Genomic DNA, 27,255 nt, shown 5'->3' on the forward strand with positions numbered 1-27,255 from the left:
TGCATTGGGTAGAAGGCCCTTCTGAAGTTTGCTAACATGTGAGTGCCACCCTGGATAATGGCGATCTGAACTTGTGTTTTTCCAGGAGCGCTTCCCCTTTGAATAAGGAGTTATGCAAATATTTGGCTTATGGCGGATACATTTGGATTCTTGTCCCGAACTTTATAACAATTGCATACTGAAACAGGCGACTCTGGCAGGAGCCCCCTCATAAACTACACTTTTTTTTTTTAAACGTATTTTAAAAGCAAATGATTTCGGTATTGCGGTCGGCTGCAGACATCATTTGTGCCTTAGCCAGGATATTATTTGAGAACTGCAAAGCTTGCTAGGTATGACATCCGTATATAAACCATGTGTTAGAAAGATATAAATTCAGTTTTGAAATATTTGTTAGACTGCTCTTGGCTTTCTGTCTGTGCCAAACATGTGTTCTGGTGACAGATGGAGTCGTGTGAGCCCTGAATGAAACACTTGGGTGTGTGTAGACTGTGTCTTCCAGCAGTTGGGTATAAAATCCTCTGATTGACTAGAGGTCTGTTCTTCACCTCTGCCCCCTTTAAATACGTCACCATGGTATTCAGTCTTGAATTTTGTGTCATAGAAAAGATGTCTATCTGTGCTGTGAATTGATGAGTATATTTGAGCCATTCTCATGTTAACTTTACATTTTAAAATTAGAACACTTTTGTGAATGAAGTTTTCTACCTTGTAGGCCTGCAAATGATTCAAGTAAGCCCGGATCTGGGGTTGTCAGGCAAAATAGAAGACATTGTGGAAACACAAAATGTACATGGATACACACACACAAATGAAGTATAAGTTGCACAGGCTGAACTGATACTAAAAATTTAGTCATTGTTTTCCCAAAGTTTGGGTTTAGCTGAGTTCTTATAATTTTCTAAATCTGGTGACTTGACCTGGATCCAACTTCAATGTTCACTCTCAAACGGAGTGACTATCATCACATGCACCTCCCCGCCCCCAGAGATGAGGGATTAGTGAGCTTGGAAATGTCTGTGAGGCAGAGGCAGAAGAAATCAGTCCAGTCTTGTAGAACAAGGAACATTCTATTAGAACAGAGCTTGAAGGTAGACAGAGCACATGCTATTGCTGATTGGTCTCAGCTTCTCCAGATATATATTCATCTCCTTCATTTCCCTTCTTGTAGGCAGAGAGGAGACATAAGGGGCACTGTAGGAGGGAGTCCCTCACTAGGCACCTGTCTATCTAAGCAGCCTTTCTCCTCCTCCTCCTCAGTCCCCTGACGTCAGAACTCTCTCCATGGAAGCTTTTGGTGACATCTCAGCTGTGGTTGGGATGTCCATCTGCTCAGAGTATGTTTACTTCTGATAAATGCACTGCTTCCCACAGGCAGAAATGGATGGGACTTGGGGGAGAGACACTCGGGAGACAGATGCTCAGGAGAGGCCTCTCCTTCTTCCCTCTGCAATGCTAACTTTAAAACTGTTAAAAATTATTATTGTTGTTGTCGTTGTTGTTGTGGTGTGAGGGAGAAGAAGAAAGGGAGAGGGAGAGAGGGAGAGAGGGAGAGAGGGAGAAGGCAAACACAATGGATGTGTGGGGGCATGTAGGTCATGGTGTTCATACAAAGGTCAGGGAGTCTATGCAGTCAGCTCTCTCTTTCCATCTTTATGTAGGTTCTGGGGATCAAGTTTCTTTACCCGCTGAGCCATCTCTCAGTTCCAGTGCTAACTTTTTGAACTTTGATTTGATGTTATTTCTGTGTGCATGCGCAGGTGTGTTTATGTGTTCACGCGTGTGCTAGTTTAAGTGCACCTATTGGGGGCGGTGCAGTGAGGATGTGCACGTACACATGGAGGCACATATACATGGAGGGCAACCTTGGGTACCATTCCTCAGAAATAATTCACCGTACTTTTTGAGGCAAGATATCTGGGCACACCAGTTAAGCCAGACCCAGCAAAGGAAATAAGGCACCCCTAGCCACAAACAATCCTTCTGGCTGCATTCCCAGTGCTAGTGAAAGGCAGCCATGAGAGAGTTCGCCTCCTTACATGGTTCCAGCGGTTTACCCTAATAATAACCAATAAGCACTCATTGTTTCTATAATTTTTTTCCCACAGAAGTATATGGTGTGGTCAGAGGCTAAGAGAAGAAAAGAGTGAGTGAGCTTGAGGCATTGACAGCTACCCTGTCCCAAGGCAGGGAGCCAGGCTGGCATATCAGTGCCCATGCGTTTAGAGTAACTGGTAAATTATTAATGTGTACTGAAACCAAGGCATTGATTCCCAGTTCTTTGGTCTTCATGTTCTGACTAGACACCTGTAGCCATCCTTGGATGAGGCTGGCACTGTCTTCTCTGTACAGGGATCAGAGTAAGAGCAGGCATTATGGTCAGGGGAAGAGTCTGCAAACGCTTGAAAGTTCAAAAGCTTCTAAATTAAGCAACTTTATTTGCATTTAGAAAACCTTAATTTAAAGCTAAGCAATTATTTGGAAACACCAAAGCATGCTGTTCAGCTTTAAAACTGAGTACAAGCCAGTCAACTCTATTTTAAAAAATGCTCCTAGGTCAAGCCATATGCCTCACAGATACTTGCCAAGTTGAATACATTAGGAGTTCTCTGAACTCGGATCTGGAATTTGATGTTGTAATAGTTTGAATTGGTCTATTTCACTATCTAAATTAGGATTTTTTTTTTGAAAGTTAACAGTCAGAACCAGCAGCTAGAAAACTAAAATCATTTTGCACACACATCCAGACTGACTCATCTTTATAATTGGTCACCAGGTCCTAGGTCTGTCACTCTGGTGCAGTCACCCTCACTGCTTCAAGCCCTCCTCCCAAGCTGCATTTGCTTGCCGCCTGTTCCCAGTTCATCCCAAGCAAACCATAGGGGTCTCTAGACGTAAATGCTTCACAGGTGGGAAGGGAGGGAGCGAAGCGTCTCTCCCACTGCCTTTCCTAATTCAAAAGCTATCTCCTCACAGGAATGTATGGGATGCATCTCTAAAACCATTACTTAGGTTGAAACTCAAAGTGTATTTTTTTTCATGATGGAAAAGAAGTATTCTAAATGGTATCAAAAGTCCCAACTACATCATGAGTTAATAGGTATTTGAGGGCTGGCTGTAGGAAGTCAAGAGGCCCATATAAAGTGAACTTGAAATGCCTGCAATGAATCCATGCTCTCTAAGTTCTGCTCTACTCTTTGGGGCTTAGTGTGCCCAGGGCCAGCATAGCAGGTGGACCCTCTTGAACAGAGAAAGCAAGATCTGGCTCCTGTGATGACGATTTCTGTTACGGACCCTTACTTGCCTGCTCTGATCTTAATTTGGCTCCTGAAGGAAGCCTTCCTGCTGGGTAGATAATGAGCCAAATGTTTCAGATGAGCATTAGAGTAGACACCACACTTCTTTCTCATTAAAAATAAGTAAATTGGAATTTTGGCTCGTAAATAAGGCTCACGTGAATTGTGTTCTGTGCATCATCCTGTGAGAGAGCAAACACTGCCACCGCCTATCAGAGCAGTGAAGCAGAGTGTCAGGCTTTAGACATCCTCCCCATCCTTACATCATCACCATCAACAACCAGCCATGGACAGTTTTGATTTGTTCCATAGTGTTTCTCTGCATGAATATCTGTCTATGCCTGGGAATATAGCAGAGAACTTGACAGTCAAAGCCTCTGCCCTTGGGGATGCCCCATTTTGATTAAATGTGAGGCAGTAGAGACAGACAAAAGGGTAAATAGATAAAATAAGTTTGTGTCATGATAAGTGGATGAAGGGCTGAAGAGGAACTGAGTCTGAGGGGGAAGGGTAGGTGCTCTGAGGAGGGTTAGAAGAGGGGTTTGGGGAAGGGGTCCCATGAAAGTGTGAGAACATGCTCTTCTCCACATGGGGAAGGAGAACTGCAAAGACAGACATGGTGGGCATCAAAAAGATAAGGAAGGTGACACTTGCTGGAGATGGCCTCTCCAGCTTGCTGCGCTCAGGAGAGCAGTTCATTTCATTCAGGGTTTCCTGGCCAGTGTAGCCATTTCTGTGTCATCAGTGTTCCTTTACTGTTTTTATAATCTGTGCTCAACTCCATGTTTGTATCGCAGGAGGAACTGCCATCCAAACTTCAGACGCTGCTGCTAGGTGGAAAATGTTTCCAGGATGAGTCAGTTTTACATTGCTTATGTCTCCACACCCAAAATTCAAACTTGGCCTTGGAAGACGGGCCATGACCTGGACTTTGTCTCCTTTCTCTGACCACAGATTACCCTTTTTTAACCACATGGATTTAACCACACTAATTGTGTTCCAAGAACACAGTTAGCCTCTTACTGCCTATTCTCCTGAAAAACAAGCAGACAGACAAACAAACAAAAATGACCAAACCCCTGACAGGCATTTTTCTCTTATCCAATGTCTTTCTTTTTTAAGATTAGAGGGAGAACCTGTATGTGCCTCAAGCCAGTTTCAGGCATTGCCAGCTACTCTGTTCTAGTACTTGGTGCTGGGCTCTCAGATATCAAGACTAGCTTCTCAGAGAACTACAGTCCATTTAGATAAAGGACTGCATCAATTGGTAGATTTTAAGCTGGATGCTGGCAGTGTTCATTAAGTAGTACTGGTTTTAGATGGCAGTGTTCATTAAGTAGTACTGGTTTTAGAAGTCAGAAAGAGAACAAGAGCCAAACACTCAACTGGACTAGTTGACTTGATAAAACAAAGAGTGTGTCAAAGAAGAAGCCACCCACTCATCTAGGGAAGTGGTGCTAACATGATCAAAGGATGGAGACAAAACTTTTCTTAATTTTAACCATGTTGGAAAGGAGGCCACACTGCTGAGAAGACCGAAATCAGCAAGCCCAGGAGATAGTTTGAACTGTGCTTGGGTGAGATAGACAGAAGTGAAGAATACTCATCTGGAATTCATCAGCTTCAGAAATAGGAGTTCTCCTTGGGGCAGTAAGGGAGATGGTCAGAAGAAGAGGGCAGGCTACGAGAGATGGCCATGTGTGGTGGTTTGAACGTGAATGTCCCTCACAGGCACATTGGGTGAACACTTGGTCTCCAGTTGGTGGCGCTGTTTGTAGAACCTTTGGGAGCTGGATCCCTGCTGGAAGAAGTACATCAGTTGAGGCATTTATAACCTTCTCTTCACTTTCTGTTCCCCTTCTTTGCTTCCCATGTGCAGATGAGATATGCTCAGCCAGCTTATTGCTCCTGTTGCCATGCCATTATGAATGTCCCCTCTGGAACCACAAGCCAAAAAAAAAAAGCCTTCTACACTCTGCCTTGGTCATAGCATTCTTTCATAGCAACTACTACAGCATACAAGCAAAAAATACCTGGTGGTTTCAATAAACCTATGTTAAAAAAAATGCCAAAATGAGGGCATACTTGTAATCCTGGCACCAGAGAGGCTCATAACCTCAATCAGATCCCTATGGTCCAGGCTAGCTGACTGACTGAGCCCCAGGTAATGAGAGACCCTACCTCAAAAAGCAAGATGACCCCTGTGGAACAGCATCCATAGTTGACCTAAAGACACAAATGCACATATGCATGGTCACCTTCCTGCACAAGCATGAATACACACATACACACTCACACACACTCTCCTATATTACATTTTTAAAGAGTAGAAGACAAATATGACATCATTAGGTTTTCCTGAAACAGGCATGGGTTTGGCAAATGATGTAAAATGTCAGATGGTGGAGCAGGGATGTTAAGGCATTCCCTTAGATGGTCCAGGGTTGTTGGGGAGCACTCTTAGTGGGAGGGACGATGTTATGGGCCACTGTTAGATGCAGCAAATCTAAGACTCATTAAGCTCTAAAAAAGATGTTAGGGGCATTCTTGGAGAAAGGATGTTAGGGAACACTCTTGGCTGGAGCAAGGATGTTAGGGAGTACTCTGGGATGGAGCAAGGATGTTTGGGAGTACTCTGGAATGGATCAAGGATGTTAGGGAGTACTCTGGGATGGAGCAAGGATGTTTGGGAGTACTCTGGAATGGAGCAAGGATGTTAGGGAGTACTCTATGTTGGAGCAAAGATGTTAGGAAGTACTCTGGAATGGAGCAAGGATGTTAGGGAGTACTCTAGGATGGAGCAAGGATGTTAGGGAGTACTCTGGGATGGAGCAAAGATGTTAGGAAGTACTCTGGAATGGAGCAAGGATGTTAGGGAGTATTCTATGATGGAGCAAGGATGTTTGGGAGTACTCTGGAATGGAGCAAGGATGTTAGGGAGTACTCTAGGATGAAGCAAGGATGTTAGGGAGTACTCTGGGATGGAGCAAAGATGTCAGGAAGTACTCTGGGATGGAGCAAGGATGTTAGGGAGTACTCTATGATGGAGCAAGGATGTTTGGGAGTACTCTGGAATGGAGCAAGGATGTTAGGGAGTACTCTAGGATGGAGCAAGGATGTTAGGGAGTACTCTGGGATGGAGCAAAGATGTTAGGAAGTACTCTGGGATGGAGCAAGGATGTTAGGGAGTACTCTGGGATGGAGCAAGGATGTTTGGGAGTACTCTAGGATGGGCAAGGATGTTAGGGAGTACTCTAGGATGGGCAAGGATTTAGGGAGTACTCTAGGATGGGCAAGGATGTTAGGGAGTACTCTAGGATGGGCAAGGATGTTAGGGAGTACTCTGGGATGGAGCAAGGATGTTAGGGAGCACTCTGGGATGGAGCAAGGATGTTAGGGAGTACTCTGGGATGGAGCAAGGATGTTAGGGAGTACTCTTAATTAGAGGAAGGATGGTAGAGAGCATCCCTACATGGAGGGAAAATGTTAAGGAATAGTCATAGAGATAGAGTTTCTTGTAGCCACAGAGTGACTTTTTCATTACTGCGTAATTCATTAAATGCAGTGTTTCTTTTTTTTTTGGCTTGTTGTTCTCTTTTTTTATTTTTTATTAGATATTTTCTTCATTTACATTTCAAATGTCATCCCGAAAGTCCCCTATACCCGCCCCCCCAGTCCTGCTCTCCAACCTACCCACTCCTGCTTCCTGGCCCTAGCATTCCCCTGTACTGGGGCATATAATCTTTGCAAGACCAAGGGCCTCTCTTCCCATTGATGGCCTACTAGGCCATCCTCTGCTACATATGCAGCTAGAGACACAAGCTCTGGGGGTCAGGGGATACTGGTTAGTTCATATTGTTGTTCCTCCTATGGGGTTGCAAATCCCTTTAGCTCCTTGGGTACTTTCTCTAGCTCTTTCATTGGGGGCCCTGTGTTCCATCCAATAGATGACTGTGATCATCCACTTCTGTATTTGCCAGGCACTGGCATAGCCTCTCAAGAGACAGCTATATCAGGGTCCTGTCAGCAAAATCTTGCTGGCATATGCAATAGTGTCTGGGTTTGGTGGTTGTTTATGGGATGGATCCCCAGGTGGGGCAGTCTTTGGATGGTCCTCCTTCTGTCTCAGTTCCAAACTTTGTCTCTGTAACTTCTTCCATGAGTATTTTGTTCCCCATTCTAAGAAGGAACGAAGTATCCCCTCTTTGGTCTTCCTTCTTGAGTTTCATGTGTTTTGCAAATTGTATCTTGGGTACTCTAAGTTTCTGGACTAATATCCACTTATCAGTTAGTGCATATCATGTATGTTCTTTTGTGATTGGGTTACCTCACTCAGGATGATATCCTCTAGATCCATCCATTTGCCTAAGAATTTCATGAATTCATTGTTTTTAATTGCTGAGTAAATTACCACATTTTCTGTATCCATTCTTCTGTTGAGGGACATCTGGGTTCTTTCCAGCTTCTGGCTATTATCAATAAGGCTTCTATGAACATAGTGGAGCATGTGTCCTTATTACTAGTTGGAACATCTTCTGGGTACATGCCTAGGAGGGGTATTGCTGGATCTTCCGGTAGTACTATGTCCAATTTTCAGAGGAACCACCAGACTGATTTCCAGAGTGGTTGTACCAGCTTGAAATGCAGTGTTTCTTAAGCTGTGGGGTGTGACCCCCTTCTGAGTTGTACAATCCTTTCACATGGGTTGTCTAAGGCCATCAGAAAACACAGATATTTACATTACAATTTATAATAGTAGCAATACAGTTATAGAGTAGCAATGAAAATGGTTTTGTGGTGGGGGTCACCAGAACGTGAGACTATATTAAAGGGTTGCAACATTTAGAAGGTTGAAAGCTACTGTTTTAAATCCTTACAGTGGAATGCACTATAATCCCCAAATACCTACTCATGTCTTTTTGCTATTAATATCTAAAAATCCTTTCTGGGCTATAAATGTTGATGCTTAGTTCCATTTTTTCTCACCGTGCTTCTTCTTACAAAGTAGGTTCAGAAGAGTTCTGACACCCGTTGTTCCATGCCCTCCCCCGCCCTCCACGACTGTTACAAGTGAACAGCTTCTCTTCTTCTAAGAGACAATGCAGTGATGGTGTTTGAAATGTAGTCAGCTCTGCTTTTGCCCTTAATCCTGATATTCATTTCTGGGCAACTATGAGAAAACCTATACAATCCTCTAGTTCTACCATTTGTCAAATGGGGCTTGTATGAGCCTCCACTGACCAGTCAAAGTTGGAAAGTTAGAAGCATATGCTGTGTTTTCTCTTCCTTCTCACTCACGGGAGACCCATGAGGCCCAACAAGCTACATTTATGTGCAGTGGAGACAATGTGGATTTGGAGCATGAATCCATCTGAAACCTTTATTGGAAGCAAGAGCTATCTTTTTCTGCATTTCAGACTGAGGACATCCAAAGCATCTCTGCAGAACTGTGATTGCTCCACAGAACTTGATTGCTCTTGTATCTAAATGGGCTCTGTCTTCATGCTGGAGGCTGTGCCTAGTGGTGCCAGGAGAATTGTGGGGCTTGTCATCAGGAGCCCAGATGATAGATATTTTTCCATTTGCTTTTTTCTCCATAATAAAAATAATATGTGCTGATTACAGAAAAATCAGGTCTGTATGAACATAAAGAAGAGAAACATAATGAATTCCTAGTGCCAGTGGCTCAAAGAAAACCAGCAGGAGCATTTGGCTCCTTTCCAAACACTGATCTGAAAGAGCAATCTGCCAAACTGAAGGGCATCAGGGTCCCCTTCCACAGCCATGACTCCTCTCCTTCTATGTCTGTGATCCCACGATGTTCTTTTGCCAGTCCTCTTGGTGGATGATGGTCCTCAGCCTAAAGGGACTCATAAAGGATTAGAGCCTTGGGAAATTCAGATTTCGTCCCCAAGGTCATATACATGTGGCATCTCTTTGGGTTTTTGGCAGTACTGGGGTTTACAGAGTGCCCTGTACACTCTAGAGAAGCACTCAACCATTGAGCTATAACCCAGGTCAAAGGTGCATGCAGGCGTTTCTCACTCACCTGTGCCTGGGTTCTGTTTCAGCACCATTTTGTCAATATACCATGTGTCAATCACACCTTGAAGGTCCCAAGACCAAGTGGCAAGTCTCCTTTCACTTCTTTACTATCTTATAGGCTAAATAAAGGTCAATAAAAGTTTGTCTTTCTGTTCAGCCTCTTGTTTTTCTATTCTCTAGCATGCCCTGGAGTCCCTGGAAGGGGCGTCCAATTCCCCTCCACCTGCCTTCCCAAACTCTGGAAAGCCTTGTCTGTGAGCCCCTCTGTGCTTAACTACAGCGTCAGCATCTCCTCTTCCTTCTGAATACATGTCAGTGTGGTAGGAGAAGTGACAAGCAAACATTACAGCTGCTTGGGGTCTGGAGCCCCGGTGATGTCTGCCTGTGTTCAACCCTTCTTATATATACTAAGCTCCTCCAGAAAATTATCCCTGCAAGATTCAGATTAGATTGTAAAAAGTTTTATGATTGGGCTATATTTTATAACAGTTTTATATTCGTAGAAACATCAAGAGGCTCATACAAATGCTTCCCAGTTACCCTGCCGTTACTCCCATTCCCCCCACTTCTTACATTAACATCATCTGCATATTTGCTGTAACTCACTTGCAAGGATAATAATATCACCATGACATCAAGTTAGGTTCGACCTTATTCATGCTTCATTGACTTTTACCCAGTGTGCCTTTCCTGTCTCTGAGCCCATGCAGGAACCCACCGAGCATTTAGCTGGAATGCCTCCTTGGGTTCTTTTTGCTTGAGGTGGAGTATCTCAGGTTGTTCTGCTGTTTCATGATACTTGGCAGTTTTGAAGAGCCCTGTTCAGGAACATTGTAGGATGCATCTCTGGGGGATGTATCTTAATGATGAGATTGAGTTATATATGATGTGTGTGTGTGTGTGGGGGGGGCAGAAGTCAACTCCAAATATCATTTCTTATGCTCCACTCACCTTGTTTTTATAAATTTTACTTATTTATGTTTATTGTGTGTGTATGGGTGTTTTGCCTGCATGTATGTACATGTATCATGTGTCTGCAGTACCTATGAAGACCAGAAGAGAGGGGTCATAACCCCTGTAACTAGAGTTACAGATGACTGTGAGCTGTTATGTGGGTGTGAGGATTAGAACCCAGGCATATGCAAGTGTTCTTAACAGCTGTATCATATCTTCAGCCTCCACCTTGTTTTATGAGACAGGGCCTCTCGCTGGCCTGGTTAGCTTAGATGACCGGCTGCTGCACCCTAGGGATTCTCCTTTGTCTACTACTCCCCCCCCCCCCCCACAGGAGGAATTATAACCAGGTGACACTACCTCCAGCATTTTTACATGAGTTCTGGGGAATCAAACTCACGTGCTTGCATGGCAAGTACTTTACTACTGAGCTATCTCCACAACCCCAAAGTACAGATTTTGAGGAGGAAGATGCAACATGCTATCATGTCATACCAAGGGCATCTTCCACCACATGATGCATCCCTGCTGGTGCTGACCTTGATCACTGGGCTGGAGCAGAGCCTGTCAGTTTCCTCCACTGCAAAGCTGCCCTTTTCAGCTTCATCTGCCTTTGACTCTTTTGAGGATCTTTAAGTTTGTGTGTGTGTGTGTCTGTCTGTGTGTACACGCGCACGCGTGCGCGTTTTAAATTGAACTGCTAATTTTCACATAGAGAAGATACAGATGGGATGAAAGGATGCTGCTGTTTTCTTGGTTAAGTTTGAAGATGTAAGTCTGAACAAAGAGTGTCTTTGTGTTAATCAGCACATCACCACCCCAAGACTCTGAAACAGGAAACTCCTAGATGGCTTCTGCCTGATTTGATGTAGGTATTTGGTATTCAGGGCTAATAAAATGCTAAATGAGTTCCAAGACCTTGACCTGGCTTCTTCAACTTTTTTTTTTTTTTTTTTTAACCATTTAGACTTTCCTAAAGTGCATCACAGTTCCATCTTGGCTCTTCCACCTGAGCCTCCTTTTTTAATTCCCCGTTGAGCCCTGGCGCTGGTGGGCGTTTTCCTTTGAAGAGCTCAGTGGGTGGCGCTTTGCTTCTTCTGGTCTTAACACCCACACCAGTGTGTCTTCTCACTGCCAACTAAACCTTGACTTTTTCAAATTTTTAATATGAGCTGGTGTTCACAGCAGTAGTTACACAAACATAGCACAAAGTCTAGATGCCTAGATCCTTATGTCCTAGACCGAGTTCACACAGTGTGGGTTTGTGAAGCTCCTCTCCTGCATGGCCTCACTTGTGATTGCTTAGTCCTGTGGAATCCCAGCAGGAAAGAAAATGATACTATGAGAATTCCAGCCTTCACAGCAATGGTTTTCAACCTATGGGTTGTGACCCTTTGGGGGGTCAAATGATCTTTTCACAGAGGTCCCCTAAGATCATCAGAAAATATAGATGTGTACATTATGATTTGTAATGGTAGCAAAATTAGTTATGAAGTAGCAGCAAAAATAATGTTATGATTGGAGTCACCACAGTATGAGAAACTGTATTAAAGGGTTGCAGCATTAGAAAACTTGAGAACCACTGCCTTTAGAGGGTAGCCATAAAGTTGGCACATAAAGGACAGTTTGGAACTAACTCAGGGTTCCATGGTAGTGTACCCTACAGGTATGGTATCAGTCCCCATCTCTGGGGAGGTGGAATCTTAGTCACTAGGATCTTGGTTTGGCATGCCATGGTTCTCCCTTTGTAAGTGAGACAAAGGAGGGATTGGGCCAAGCCAGAGCAGGTATGGATCAAGCAGAAGCCATGCTCTGGGTGACTTTGGTTGTGGCAGATGGGTCCTTTTGGGGGGATATCTTCTTCGTCATCTTTTCTGTAACCTTCAAAGCTCATTGAAAGGATTCCTTTCTAAGGAGATGGGGCTATAGTCTATAACATCCTTTTTGACTGCCCTTAATTGGGTCTGAAAACAGCAGAAACTGATGAAAAGACAAGCAGAGGGGAGAGAGAGAGAGAGAAAGAGAGAGAGAGAGAGAGAGAGAGAGAGAGAAGAAAATGAAGAGAAGAGAAGAGAAGAGAAGAGAAGAGAAGAGAGGAGAGGAGAGGAGAGGAGAGGAGAGGAGAGGAGAGGAGAGGAGAGGAGAGGAGAGGAGAGGAGAGGAGAGGAGAGGAGAGGAGAGGAGAGGAGAGGAGAGGAGAGGAGAGGAGAGGAGACAGGAGAGAGAGGAGGGGGGAGGGGAGGCGGAGGCTCGCACATGGCGGGCGGGGGTGGGGGGGATGAGAATCCATTGTTGCAGAGGATCATTTGCATTAGAAATCAAAGTAGATACTGTGGTTTTTTGTTTTTGTTTTTTTCCCCATGACGAGGCTGTTATGAACTTACTCTTTATCCACACTGCAAATGGTGTGTTAGGTTTACCCAGGATCGAAGAGCCTGGGAACTTTTTCCCCAGTATCATCTGCCCACATTTCTTCCTTAGATAACAGTGAGTTCTGTCGATGCCCAAATACAGATTATAAAAAAACAAACTGTATACAAACTGTGCATTTTATAAGGTCATATTTTCTGAATGTATGCATCATTCAAGACCCCCTTTTACAGTTTGTCAACAAGATAGCTGCATAAAATACATCCTGATATCTCACAGCTGTGCATAATTCATCCTGTCTACCCATGCCGCACAAATAAAAATTTTATTTGTATCATCTAAAAGAAATACTAGTGCATAAATACATAAGCAAACCTCATAAGAAACAGCCTTCTGACCACAGATCCCGTGGAGGGGATATTGTGCAACCAATTAAAAAGCCCAGAGATGGCTCCATTATTCCTGTACACAGATAATAAACACTGTACTCAGCAGATAGTACAGTTATGCAACTTCTCCAGAGCCTTGCAAAATGTCTCACAAGCATTGGCCCAGTCTGCCTTCAGATTCTCCGAGGAATATCTAGAAATAAAGTTTCTTTGTAAAGAACTTTGGAGCCAAAAGAGCTTTATTTTGGATTCGGAGCCTGGAAAAAAAATGTAGGTGAAAGGGAAGAGTGTTTAATGTTGGGCACATTTGGCCCACAGGAAATCCAATAGCTATGGTTCTCTGCCACCAAGAATGCCCGAGGAACTGGTCCTGAACGCTAAGAAACTTCTTTCCATTGGGTTTGTTGGATCTCAAGATGATCCAATCCAAGTTCCCCACCCACAGACCTTCCTCATCCTCCTAACGCCAAGTTCTCTCTCCCGGGAGAACATATGGTGTGATCGCTTGATTCGGAGACCATGTACCATCTCCTTCTATCTAAGCCAGCAGCTCAGGTGGGCTGTAGAACAGGCAAAGACCATGACCTTGCCTCAAGCATCTGAAGCCTGTGGGGACGTCTCCCAGGTCTTCCTCTGCCATGACTAAGAAAGTACGGGGAAATATTCTGTCTTGGTCTTGCTAGGGTTGGATCTCAGGGAATAGATGATACCAGTGCTAAATCTCGTCCTCTGTCCAGTTTATCAAGCTCCAGAACAAGTGACTTTACCATTAACTGCTTTAACAATCTGACTTGTAGTGATAATTTAACTCAAAGCTAGTGACTTTATGTGGCAAGGATAAAGATGCCTGCGCCCACCTTCATGATAGTATGCCCTGACTTCAAAGAACTCTACAGAAGCCATAGTCACTTGGAACCTGGCATGGTTTTCAGTGGTTCTGGTGGTTCACAATTGCTGGTATCTTCAAAGGACTTTTGCCTAATTCAAGTACCCTACAGGCTCTCTCATAAGTACTTTGCATACTGTGATATGAATCTGCAGGAGCTGCCTAACTGGATCAGAACCCACTATAAAGTATGGGTCTCATAAAGTCCCAGGCAAAGCACCCAGGTCTCACTGAGGTTCCCAGAACAATACCTTAGGGACTAGCTATAGCTGAGCTGCACTTTGTGTGACCATTTCCTAGGCTGATCACACACTACCCGTCACAAAAAGAAGATAACATTCACTTTTTTTTTGGCCAATGTGATCTTCCTTTCACTGGGTCAGGAGAGTTCTCATCTGCAGATCTCAACTCATATTCTTCAAAGCCAACAATATCTCCAAAAGTTCTCTCTTGGCTTCTCTCTCAAGAGTCTCATCTCCAGATACTCCCCTCACCGGTTTTTAATCTTGCTATTGTCTTTTCCTTGAGGCGATGTTGAATTTGCAGGATAGAATCAAACATGATGCAGAGGATACAGAGTACAGAGTTCCTCCCTCAGTCGCCTTCCATGGCACACGTGCTGCTCTTTGAACCAGCCTTACAGGCTGAGAGCCTCTTCTGGTCATGCTTGGGACTGGAAGTTAATTCAAAAAGTTTTGTCTAGAATCTAGAATATTTGCATATGCATATATTACTAGACATGTTGGAGATTCATGTATAAACACAAATATTCATTTATTTTCGTATAAAAGAAAATTTGAAATATATATTTGTGTGCATGATAGAAGTCAAAGGTCAATATTTGGTGTTGCTATTGATTTTTCAAACCCTATTTTTAATGATGGTTCTTAAAAGCTTTAACCTCCCTTCTAGCCCACTACCCAGCAGACGTAATGGAAAAGAAAACTTATTAGGATAGAGGAGAAGTGGACCTGTTTAGCAATAGTTCTTTGGAGCAAATCCCACTTACTTTGTCAGGAAGTCAGCAGTTCAGGTCACAGGTCAGCAGCAGCAGCAGCTCGATCCTCTTGCAAACACTTCAAGATACACCAGCAGTCCTGTTCAGTATTGTTGGGATTACAGTAAGGCCTCTGCATGAGTCAGCAGGAGGGACCAGGACCAGCAGGGATGCCAGGAGACATTCTTTGTCCTACCTCTTCCAATGAAGTGGAGATCTGTGAGGACCAGAGACCAAGAAGCGTTGCAAAGCTAGCTGTGCAAGTAAACAAGCCTCCTGTACTATCTGGTGCATTCTATTTATACTTCCTCCAAACATCACCTATCCTCCATGGGTCTTGCCTCAGCTTAGCAAAACTCCATATGAGTGTGTATTAGCTGGCATCACTCTGCCAACTGGCCCATTTATGTTTCACATGCTATTTAAACCCATCTTCTGCATATGCTTTATCACATTCAGTATTAGAGTACCTGCATGGTGACTGTGGCATCACTAGGAGTCGGGCACTGAATTTTACATTGATGGTAGCATCTCAAGTTCAAGTCTGTCTGTATGTGGGGAGGTTTCAGAGTCTGGATTTTCAGGTTAAGGAGGCTCTGCTCATGTTTATTCTACTATCTCTGGTCCAAGCATGTCCATCATAAGGTAGTTCCTTATATGTCTTTATGTTAGACATAGGACTGACACTGCTGAGTCTCCTGGGGTGGAGTGTATTTAAGAGACCTGGGAGACCTAAGTGACCTAAGTAGAGAATGGGCTTTTTGAATGGAAGCTTCTGAATGACAATGGGACCAGGAATCCAAGCTGGAAAGCCCTTGGTGCACAACCTATGAGCCCCCTGGAGGCCACCAGAAAAAGACACAGGGATGGATCCCTGTTGTCAGCATGATACACTGCAGCAAGGTGGATTTCTGATGTCTTCCATCCAGCCCCTTTCTTTCTCTCTAGCTTCTGCTCCCCTGATATGTTCAGATGTCACCTCTGACCCACAGATTCATCTCTGAGCATTTGTGTTGTCTGGTCATGATAGTAGTTTCTCTTCTAGCTGTGACCAAATACTTAACAAAAGCAACTCTTTAGGTCCACAGCTCAAGGGAGCACTCCATCATGGCGGGAAAGACACAGAGTTGGGACTCTGAGGCTCCTGGCCTCATTGCATCCACAGGGAGGAAGCCAAAGTGGCATGTTGTTGCTTAGCTTGCTGCTTTCTTTTTATTGCATCTGGAACTCCAGCCATAGGAAGGCGTCACTGACTGTAGGGAGGGTCTTCCTACCTCAGCTAACCCAATTATAAAGTCCCTCTCAGACATGCCTAGAGACGTCTCTCCTAGGTAGCTGTGATGAATATTAGTCATGCCAGCACTTTTGTCCCCCCTCCCTCCATTACCTGACATGTGTCCACGTTCCTTTCTCCCTCTTTCCAAGATGGCTGAGGTACTCAGTACATTTCTCTGCCTCTGGACATGTTCTTGACTTTTCACCCCATGCTACACAACAATCGGGAGTTTGGAAAGCTTGAGACCAGCTTGAGACTGATCTGGAAAGGCTACAGGAGACAGTTAACGTTCCAGTAGTAATCCTTTTGTAACCTGACTATAACGGCAGACTTCCACTTCGAGAATGATAAAACGGTGTGGATTTAGAAGTATTAAGGGAATTGTAAAATGTCTAGGATTAAAATTTCAATACCGTTTGTGCCCCATAAATATGAAGTCTTTAGTAACTTGAAACTGTGCGATTATGACTCAGGTCTGAAAATCATGAATTCTGGCTGAAGAAATGGGAATAACACGTGGGGGAATCTGGTCCCATCCCTCACCTCCAGGCCCATGCTGTGAGCCCACCGAATAGCAAGTATGTGACCTCATAGACGAACAAGTCCAGAGAAATCACCATGCTGGCTATGAAAACGATACACCCTCTAGAAGAGAAAATGTTATTCTTTCCATCGGGTTTGCTTATGGAAATGGGGCAGAATTGAACCTGTGGCCTGTCAGCTGCCTCAGACAAGACTTCAAGAGACAAGTGCATTGGATAGCTTTTCAAATGACTTTATTTAAAAATAAATAAGTGAATAAACCAGTCTAGTCAGTCTGAACCAGTAAATTAATTTTATCTATAGAAGCAGTTACCAGAACATATAAAATTAGACTTCCTAAGTGCCCAGAGGAGATTTGGCATTGTGTCTAACAGATTCACTGAGACTTAAGTAAATGGATTTAGTCTTAATACAGTTAAGGCCTTGGGACTCTTAATAGAGTTGATCTTAAATGTACCACTAATTTATCATTTTTAAAAGTCACCACATGTGCACTTTGGTTGCTAATTTAAGGACTGAATTATATACTTTGCCTGAACTAATAATCCAACAAGGATTACAGAAAAATTCAATTTGTTGTCTTTAAGGTACAATATTTTAATGTTGAGATTGACAGAGAATTTATTCGTTCTTAATGCCTCTGGCGATTTAATGAATTCTAGCATTTCCCTGGGCTCTCTCAACTTCCAAGTAATTTCACTGTGCCATTTTTGTAATAAGTTTCTGATGCCAAATTCCTCCACCAGAATGAAAACCAAGCTGCTTTTCTTTTGATTCAGGGATGAGTTTGTGGGACCAGAGAGGAGCTTACGAAGTGGCCAGAGCCTCCCTTCTGAGCAAGGACCCTGGGATCCCAGGACAGAGCATCCCAGCCAAGGTCAGATGTTTGTTGCCTTGCCTTGCCTTTTTCTCCCTTTTCTCTTTCCCCTTTCCCTTCCCTTGTCTCTTCTCTCTTCTCTTGCTCTCTCTCTCTCTCTTCCCCTTCCTTCCTTCCTTCCTTCCTTCCTTCCTTCCTTCCTTCCTTCCTTCCTTCCTTCCTTTTTCACCCTCAGCTTTGAGATAACAGAAGTTTCAAATTTGTGTTGACCAAACTGGTATTCTGTTCATGCTTTGTCTTTACCAATTTCAGCATAAACTTTGTCCCTTTGAAACGAGAGCTCTGTTCTCAATGGGAGTTAAAATGAGTCCAATTGTGGTGGGGCAGCTCTACTGAGAGGCTCAGCAATGGTAGCATCTACTGAGATTAATTTGGGAATGGAGTGGAGAGATGAATCATTAGGTAAGACCCCATGTTGGTCTTACAGAGTACCTGGGTTCAGTTCCTAGCACTCAGGTGGCTCACAACCATCTCCAACTGTGTGAATCTGACATTTTCCTTCTGGCCTCTGAGGATACCAGTCATATCAATGGTGAACATACATACATGCAAGCAAATTTTCATATGCATACAATAGTACATTAGTAGTAATACCTCTTTCAAAAATTAACTAAGGGGCTGCTGAGACTGTAGCTTAGTGATGGAACATTTGTCTAGCCTGCATGATGCTCTGGGTTCAATTCCTGCACTGGAGAATAATTTTCCAATCAAATCCAAAGATTACATGACATATAACTTCTACATTCAGCTTATTTGAATGTCAACTATTATTTGTATTTATGTCAATTTAATCAACATTTTGGTTTTTCCCCAATAAATTATTAATAAAAATGCTTTTATACAACAAAAAATCACCATGAGTTTTAATATAGTATCAACTTTGTTTACTTTTGACGTGTTTGAGTTATGCTTTTTGTGATGTAACATAAATAATAGGAATTTTGCCAATTGATATTTTGGTGAGTTTCATCCGCCAAGCAGGCATGACTTTCTTAAATTTCAGGATGCACAGCAACAGAAGACAATGAAATCCATAGAAACCCGAGTCCTTAGGAGAGATCACACTGATGGATTTGTCCTGGTGTTCTATGAAAGTATTTTTATATCATTTTTCATGATAGAAAACAGACTTTTAAAAGAAAGCAACAGACTAGAAATCCCATGTAGCCTTCCAGAATGGTCACTGGGCCCCTCTCTACAGGGACAGATGGAATGATTTATAGCCTCCATTTATCTCCTGGAGAGCATGCATTTGAAACTGTTTTAGGAGAGGTTAGTAGTTTGGCTAAAGGAGCCAAGTACCCAATCTGCACTTAGGGGGAAAAATCTGTTTTCTATGGGTGATCCCAGATTGTGTGTATTGGAGGACAAGGAAGCATGTTGGCACTTGCTGATGCTGTTTCCTAGGAGAAAAACCAAATAGTAAAACAAACAAACAAACAAAAAACAAACTCCCATCATGCTATTGGTCAGTCATATTAGGAAATGATAGACGCAAAGGAAGAAAAATATGGTACTTAACAAAGGCTATATGTATACTAAAATACTTATAGCCATTGGGTTAGAAAAGCAGCTCAGTGGGGGAAGAGGCTTGCTGCTGAGCCTGATAATCTGATGCTCAGTCTCCAGGACCTATGTGGTAGAAGGAGAGAACCAATTCCTTCAAGTTGTCTTTTTACCTCAACACATACACAGTAGGTTTCTGGATGGTGGAAAGCATGATGAGGAGTTTTCCCGGGAGAATATTTGCCAGAGTCAGTGCATACAGGCACAGAATATCTCTTTAGATTTGAGTTTTAGATCAACAGTGAGGGTTTTTTTTTAGTATAAATATATTCTATATATTTGGTATATACATGTCTTACAAAAGTCTTCATGCCCCAGTATCTTTTGTTAGAAGTGCAGGTCTGACTGGCTATTCAGTGTTTATGTATCATCAGTCCTTGAGTGAACTAGTACAATGAGCTGCCACATTGATGGCTTGTCACCACTAGTGACAGCCAGGTCAGTTTTGTTCTGGCTTCCAGCCTTGGCTTCATCTTTTGTGTTCATTGGCCATTTGACAGGTGCCATGAGGCATATATAAGAAGAAATTGCTGCATCATTTCTGACCTAGAGTCTTTTCCCTAATCTGCATCACCAGAAACTAGGAAGTACTGTTAGCTCCTGTCCCTATCTCCTGTAGGATTCTGCCCCAGACGTAAAAGCATCAGGGGGAAGAGCTAAAGTCAATTGTATTTAGGTGACTCTATAGTATTGGCAATAGTTGAGAGAATGGGGACAGAGGTGAGTTGGTGACAGCTTTCTTAATGTTTGATGCCACAGGGATCAGCTTAACACACAGCTGTGACATTTAACATTACGTGACCACCATTGCAACACATGCTCACATGTGGGTGACTGGCAAAGCTCTGCAAGAATGGGATGAATTTAGATTGTCTATTGATGTGGCATCCGTGGACTCCTCCATGCAATGGACACAGCCATTTGATCTGGTTAGTGTCTGCAGTTATTTATCCGTCCCATTTATCAGCAGCAGTCAAGAACTGACTTGGAGAATACACCAACACAGTAGCTCTCCACAGGCATCTTCTCCCAGGAAAGTATTTGCAAAGCCTACATGGTGCCCATTGGGTTTCCGAACAGATTTGTATTTTCCTGGCCCCTGCTTCCTTTGACTCAGCTCATTTTTAGAAATCCACCTTATGTTGCGGTCATTGGGCTTATGGTCAACAAAGGAGGCAAGCAGGACTTTGCCCCCTGTACCTTCTATTCCAGTGAGGAATGTGTAAATCAATTCAGACTGTCATTTAGAAGGAATGAGTACTAGGCATTCATGGCGAGGTGTATTGTGGTAGAAAGGCCAGGAAAGACCTTCTAACAGATATAACATTTTTACCTTTTTCATTGAGTTTCACAGAGCTAGGATGTAAACAGTTTATATTCAAGGAACAGGAAGAAGCTAGATTTATAACCTGCACACTGTCCACAGTGGGCATATACCATCTGTCTTAGTCAGGGTTTTACTGCTGTGAACAGACACCATGACCAAGGCAAGTCTTATAAAAAACAACATTTAATTGGGGCTGGCTTACAGGTTCAGAGGTTCAGTCTATTATCATCAAGGTGGGAGCATGGCAGCATCCAGGCAGGCATGGCACAGGCAGAGCTGAGAGTTCTACATCTTCATCCAAAGGCTGCTAGTGGAAGACTGACTTCCAGGCAACTAGGGTGAGGATCTTATGCCCACACCCACCGTGACAGACCCACTCCAACCAGGTCACACCTATTCCAACAAGGCCACACCTCCAAATGGTGCCACTCCCTGATCCAAGAATATACAAACCATCACATTCCACTCCCTGGCCCCCATAGACTTGTTCAAACACATGAGTCTATAAGGGGACCATACCTAAACATAGCATAATGCAAAATGCATTTAGTCCAACTTTTAAAGTCCTCATAGTATATAGCAGTCTCAACAATGTTAAAAGTCCAAAGTTCAAGGTCTCTTCTGAGATTCATCCCATCACTTAACTGTAATCCCCAAAGAAAGACAGGGAACCAGTTGGGCAAATTACAAACTCTGCATCTCCATGGCTGATGTCAAAGCAGTCTTCAGACTCCTTTTTCATCTTTGTTGACTGTAACAATCTGCTTTCTCCTGGGCTGGTTCCACTCCCTGTTAGCAGCTTTTCTCAGCATGTATCCCATGGCTCTGGCATCCTTAACATCTTTGAGTCTCCAAGGCAATTTCAATGTTATAGCTTCTTGTTTCTGTGCCTGGGATTCCACTTGATCTTTTGGACTCCTCCCAAGGGCTGGCATCACTTCTCCAGCTCTGCCCTTGGTAGCACTCTAAGCTCAGGTTGATCCATTCCACTATGGCTGCTGTTCTTGGTGATCATCCCATGGTACGAACATCTCCAATACACTGGGGTGTTCCACTCCAACTAGGCTTCACCAATAGCCTCTCATAGGCTCTCTTCAGGGTGCCAAGCCTCAAATCCTTTGCATAATCCCTTCAGTCCTGGGCCATCAACTACAGCTGAGGCTATACCTTCTCCAATGGCCTTCCCTGGCCTCTCACAGTGCCAAGTCTCAGCTGTTCTTCATGACACCTTCATGCCTTCAAAACCAGTACCACCTGGGTGACTCTTACACATTACCAAGTCCAGCTGCAGCATGAGGTACAACCTTGACTATATCTGGAACACAGCTTCTTTGTGCTCCCAGAAAACAACTCCTAGATTTCAACTCAGTGATTCTGGTCTCTTCTTAATCATTGCTAATGTCTTAGCTCCAGTTAACCAGCATCAATTGTCCCAGTAGTTCCTTCCATTCTTAACTCTAGAGCCAGAGCCACATGGCTGAAGCTGCTGAGTTCTGCTGCTTACAGGAACTAGAACATGATCCCCTTATACTATTACATTATCACTGGCTTTATGTTTTCCAAATTCTTCACTGCCTAAGCTTGGCTATCCTGGTTCTTGCTCTGTAGATTGACCTTGAATGCAGAGATCAGCATGCCTGTATCATGGGATTAAAGGTGTACCACCATGCCTGGATCTAAATTAAGCTGGGTGGAATCTTGCCCCAAGGTCCCACTCCCTTAATCTGTTATTTCCTAGAACAGGATTTTGTTCCATTTCACTTCCTGGTATGCCTTTAATACTTGAACCATATATTTTATATTTGGCCTTTCTAAGCTTGCTATGCTTGTTCAAACTTCTCTTTGTGAGACTTAACCAGAGAACAAAGACTCTGCTGGGCTTTTTTGAAACTTCCTTTGTCAGTGCAATTAATGCAATTAATCCAAGTCCCTTCACCTTAGCCTCAGGCAGACTTTTCAGACAAGGGCCAAAAGTAGCCACATTCTTCACCAAAATACCACAAAAACAGTCTTTATGCCACATACTGAAAATATTCTCCTTTGATATCTCTTGGGCCAGGTCAACACAGTTCAAGTTACTCCTAGCAACAAAGTCTTCCATATTCCTACTAGTATGACCCATTAAGCCCCATTTAAAGCATTCCACTGAGTTCCAAATCCAAGGTCCAAAAATCCACATTCTTTCAAATAAAATCATGGCCAGGCCTATCACAGCAATACCAGTACCAACTTCTGTCTTAGTCAGGGTTTTACTGCTGTGAACAGACACCATGACCAAGGCAAGTCTTATAAAAAAACAACATTTAATTGGGGCTGGCTTACAGGTTCAGAGGTACAGTCCAGTATCATCAAGGTGGGAGCATGGCAGTATCCAGGCAGGCATGGTGCAGGCAGAGCTGAGAGTTCTACATCTTCATCCAAAGGCTGCTGGTGGAAGACTGACTTCTAGGCAACTAGGGTGAGGATCTTATGCCCACACCCACAGTGACACACCCACTCCAACCAGGTCACACCTATTCCAACAAGGCCACACCTCCAAATGGTGCCACTCCCTGATCCAAGAATATACAAACCATCACACCATCTCACATGTGGGTCACCATTTTTGAGAAAGTTGGACCAGGGTCAAGAAAGAGAAAGAGGCAATAATAAGAACTGGTCAGACTGGGAAGTATTATCAGGGAGTGTCAGGTATACCTGCCAGTAGATTAGCAATGTTAAAGATACTTACTTGCTGTTGTCTGGGCCCCTGGCTACACAGAAGGAACTGCCACCATGTATACCCTTAAGAAGGAAGGAACCCCATTTGATATGGTTTCCCCACATCATCCGTGTGTCATGTTCACTGGCTCTCAGTCTGGCTGTATATTAGAACTGCCCAGAAATATATTATCAGTGATCTTTACCTTTTGGCTCAGGAGAAGGTGCAAGAATCTTCCTTTTCAAAAGTCCCTGTATTCTTCAGTGGCCTAATCACTGATACATTGCCCCCACTTGAGCAAATATACCCATATCCATGCTCATGCAGGCACCTCTAATTAAATGTAGTGGATCACACACCAAAAGGGGCATGGAAGTCGGAAGACTCAGAAAGAAGAGATTTCGTGTGAGAAGGGACACAAGAATTCAGAAGAGACACAGTGATTCTCAACCTGTGGGTCGTGACCCCTTGAAGGGCCAAATGACCCTTTCACAGGTCACATATCAGATACTCTGCATATCAGATATTTGTATTATGATTCATAACAATTGCAAAATTACAGTTATGAAGTAGCAATAGAAATAATTTTATGGTGTGGGGTCACCACAACACAAGGAACTGTATTAAAGGGTCACAGCATTAAGACAGCTGATAACCACTACAAGAAATGATGAGGATCACCAAAAGAACATGTAGAAAAGTACAAAAGAATAAATCTATAAGTGCCTTTGGAGGCTTTTAATAAGAATGCAAAGTTTAAAATTTGGAGGTGACATTGAGGCTATATGCAGTGCTGAAATACTGGTGAATGAGATCAGTAACTTAGACAGAGGTGCAGTTGGGGAGTCCCTCCTTGTCTCCAACTTTCTCTCTTGTCAAAAGCTGCTGATGCTGCTGATTTGAAAGAGTGTGTGGGGGTGGGAGTTGGGGTGTAGGTGGGATGTGGATAGGGCCTTGCTGGAGTTAGGGAGCTTCTTACCTTCTGTTGGTGGGCTGGTTGGCATTGCTGTGACATGGCATTGTCTCAGCACTCTCCCTCATCTTGGGGGCATTGTAAGACTGAGATAGAATACAATGACTTTCAGAATACTCTGGGGCTGGGACATTACTGCACAGATGCAAAGTGATACTAGGAGTTTAAAGTGTCTTTGGGGACCCATCTCTAATGTCACATCTTGGAAACGTCAAGCTGAGGCTCAGGGAAGACATGTCACATTGATTGAGTGTAAGATGGTCTCAGTGGAACTCAGCTTTTGAATGCTCCAGGAAATGTCCAATTTCTAGCTTCCTCACATCGCAATGAAATTATGGAAATTGCACATGAAATGAAAAATAAGAGGCCAAAGGATTAAAGGAGGGGTGTTGCCCAGAACTTCTCTTAGCAGATGTTAGGTCTCAAATATCCAGCAATGACTCATTACAACAGTAGAGGCAGATTCTGCTCAAACAGATAAACGTGACATTTCCCAAGCCCAGAAAACTGAGCCCAGCTTTTGTGTCAAGTGGCTGTTCCTAGCCATCCCCTCATAACCAGTCATCTGAGAAGGGTGGTTCACGTTCTCTGGCCCCTCCTTCTCACATGCCCTCCTTCCCTCGTGGGTAGCAGTTTCTAATACTTCATCAGTACTGCCTTTCCAGTCCTAAGCGGCCTCTGAAGCCAGTGCCTACCTTCCTTCTCCCTACTTCTCTCAACTCTAACTTACTCTCTTTTAAAAGCCTTCTTTTGGATCTCAAAAGCCTGTTCTTTTCCTATTTAAATGTGTGTGTGTGTGTGTGTGTGTGTGTGTGTGTGTGTGTGTATGTGTGTGTAAGAAATGAGGGGAGGGAGGGGGCTTAAGTGTGAAGGTCAGGGGACAACTTTTCAGAGTTGTTTATCAACTTTCACTGTGGAATCCGAGAGCAAAGCCTCTCTGGGGAAGCTCACAGACTCTGATAACTTGGAACAAATACTCAGTATCACATGATTTTCAAGGTGAACTTCTTTTACAATGGATTGAGAATTCCGGAAAGTTTGCAGAGGCAACACAAACAAATCATTCTTGTGAAGTGCATGCTCAGTTTCCCCCACCATCCATATTCATGTTGATATGACATGTTTATAACAATTAATGATGATATATGTGTCCACATCCTTTCTCAGCCTGAAAGCTTTTATTGGAATAGTGAGATTGAGGTTATTTAAGAAAACACATGAATTCTGAAAAGGATATGGAGTCCAAAATTCTTTCCACTAAAGAGCTTATTTTCTCAAAAGTGATGACAAACATTAGAGGAACTTTGGTAATTTCACATCTCAAGAAGGATGAGGGTCTGTGTACTGGCTATTTTTGTGTCAACTTGACACAGCTGAGTTATCAGAGAAAGGAGCTTCAGTTGAGGAAATGCCTCCATGAGATCCAACTGTAAGTCATTTTCTCAATTAGTGATCAAGGGGGAAAGGCCCCTGTGGGTGGGACCATCCCTGGGCTTGTAGTCTTGGGTTCTATAAGAGAGTAGGCTGAGCAAGCCAGGGGAGGCAAGCCAGTAAAGAACATCCCTCCATGGCCTCTGCATCAGCTCCTGCTTCCTGACCTGCTTGAGTTCCAGTCCTGACTTCCTTTTGGTGATGGAAGTGTAAGCCGAATAAACCCTTTCCTCCCCAAACTGTTTCTTGGTTATGATGTTTGTGCAGGAATAGAAACCCTGACTAAGACAGTCTGTCTCCTTTGTTCCCCCAAAGGGGTCACAACACTCAGCCAGTGAGGATGGTTTTTCACAGTTACTTGGACACCAGGTGTAAGGACAGCAAAGGTGTTTTTGTAACCAAACTTTCAAATCTACTTCTTAGAAAGTGTTCTTACTCTTCCTTTTTTAAAAAGGAGACATGTTTTCAAATCTACCGCAAGAGTGCCCAAAGTCAATTCCATTAAATCACGTTACGGTAACACCTACGCTGGAGCTGGGCTAACATCTCTGAAGTCTTGGGATTTGGTCCCCAGTGCCAGGAAGAATACCTTATACACAGAACTGTTGGATGCCTATAGCTCTTGTCAGTGTAGAGGCTCATGTATTCCTTACTCTTTGTCACTCTGATGAAACAACATGACCAAAGTGACTGGAGGAAGAAAGGGTTGACTTTGGCTTTGATTTCAAAGGGAAAATGCGTAAATGGTTAGGGGGGCATGGCAGTAGGAGCAGGGAGCTGGGAGGTCACATCATCAAGCACACCCAGAAAACAGAGAGAGAACTGAAACTGGGGCGAAGCTATAAACCCTCAAAGGCCACCCCCAGTGATGTTCTTCCTCCAGCAAGGCTTCACCTCCTAAAGTTGCCACAACATCCTCAAACACTGTCGCCATCTAGGGACCAAGTGTCTAAATACCTGAGCTTGCAGGACACATTATTTGTTCAAACCACATGGCTCATGTGAAAAGATTTTGTTTTATGTGGATTTCATGTGCTGCTGATGCCCTGACTTTTTGCTATATCCCCATGAGTATCCACCATGAGTTCTTCATGGTATATATCCATTCTTTCTGCTGGGTTGTCAAAATAGTCTGAATAAAGAGAGAAACTAAATTATTTAAAATTAAAAGTGTATCCCTCCCTAACAAGGGAAGTTTAATGCAAAGAAAATAGAATTTTATGGGGTATATTGAAGGTTTATTGGGGAGGCTACATGTATTGAAATATCTAAGAGTTTCTATCACTGCCTTAAGCTTTGCCCATTTGAAGGCAGTCTTAAGTCCATTGAGCATGCACCATGGACTCAACATATACAAAGAAATGCAATTTTCCTTACATGGCTTGTATTTCCTCCATTGGAGGTTTGGTGCAATAAGAAAAAAGAGTTGATTATAGCACTTATTATACCCAAAGATTGCTTTTGATAGATTTCCAAATGTTCAAATCTGAGCAGTTTTAGATTTACCAACGATGAAGATAAATTACAGAGTTTCTTTATGAATCATGCCCAGTCATCCCCTCTTGTTAACATCTGCACTTAGCATAGCTATTACAGCACACCAGTAAGTCATTGTTGACGAACT

General features: G+C 43.3%; 1 protein-coding gene across 1 annotated transcript in view; it reads left to right on the forward strand.

Annotated features, from left to right (window-relative positions):
- Adam12 (ADAM metallopeptidase domain 12) overlaps positions 1–27,255 on the forward strand; it is a 356,891-nt gene that overhangs the window by 34,411 nt on the left and 295,225 nt on the right. The window contains exon 2 of the mRNA XM_021167906.3: positions 17,536–17,633. Within this exon, the coding sequence (XP_021023565.1) occupies positions 17,536–17,633 (98 nt within the window). The remainder of the gene's footprint in view (positions 1–17,535; positions 17,634–27,255) is intronic.

Source organism: Mus caroli, unplaced genomic scaffold (genome assembly GCF_978045245.1).
Source record: "Mus caroli unplaced genomic scaffold, Mus_caroli_1 scaffold_8, whole genome shotgun sequence".
NCBI lineage: Eukaryota > Metazoa > Chordata > Mammalia > Rodentia > Muridae > Mus > Mus caroli.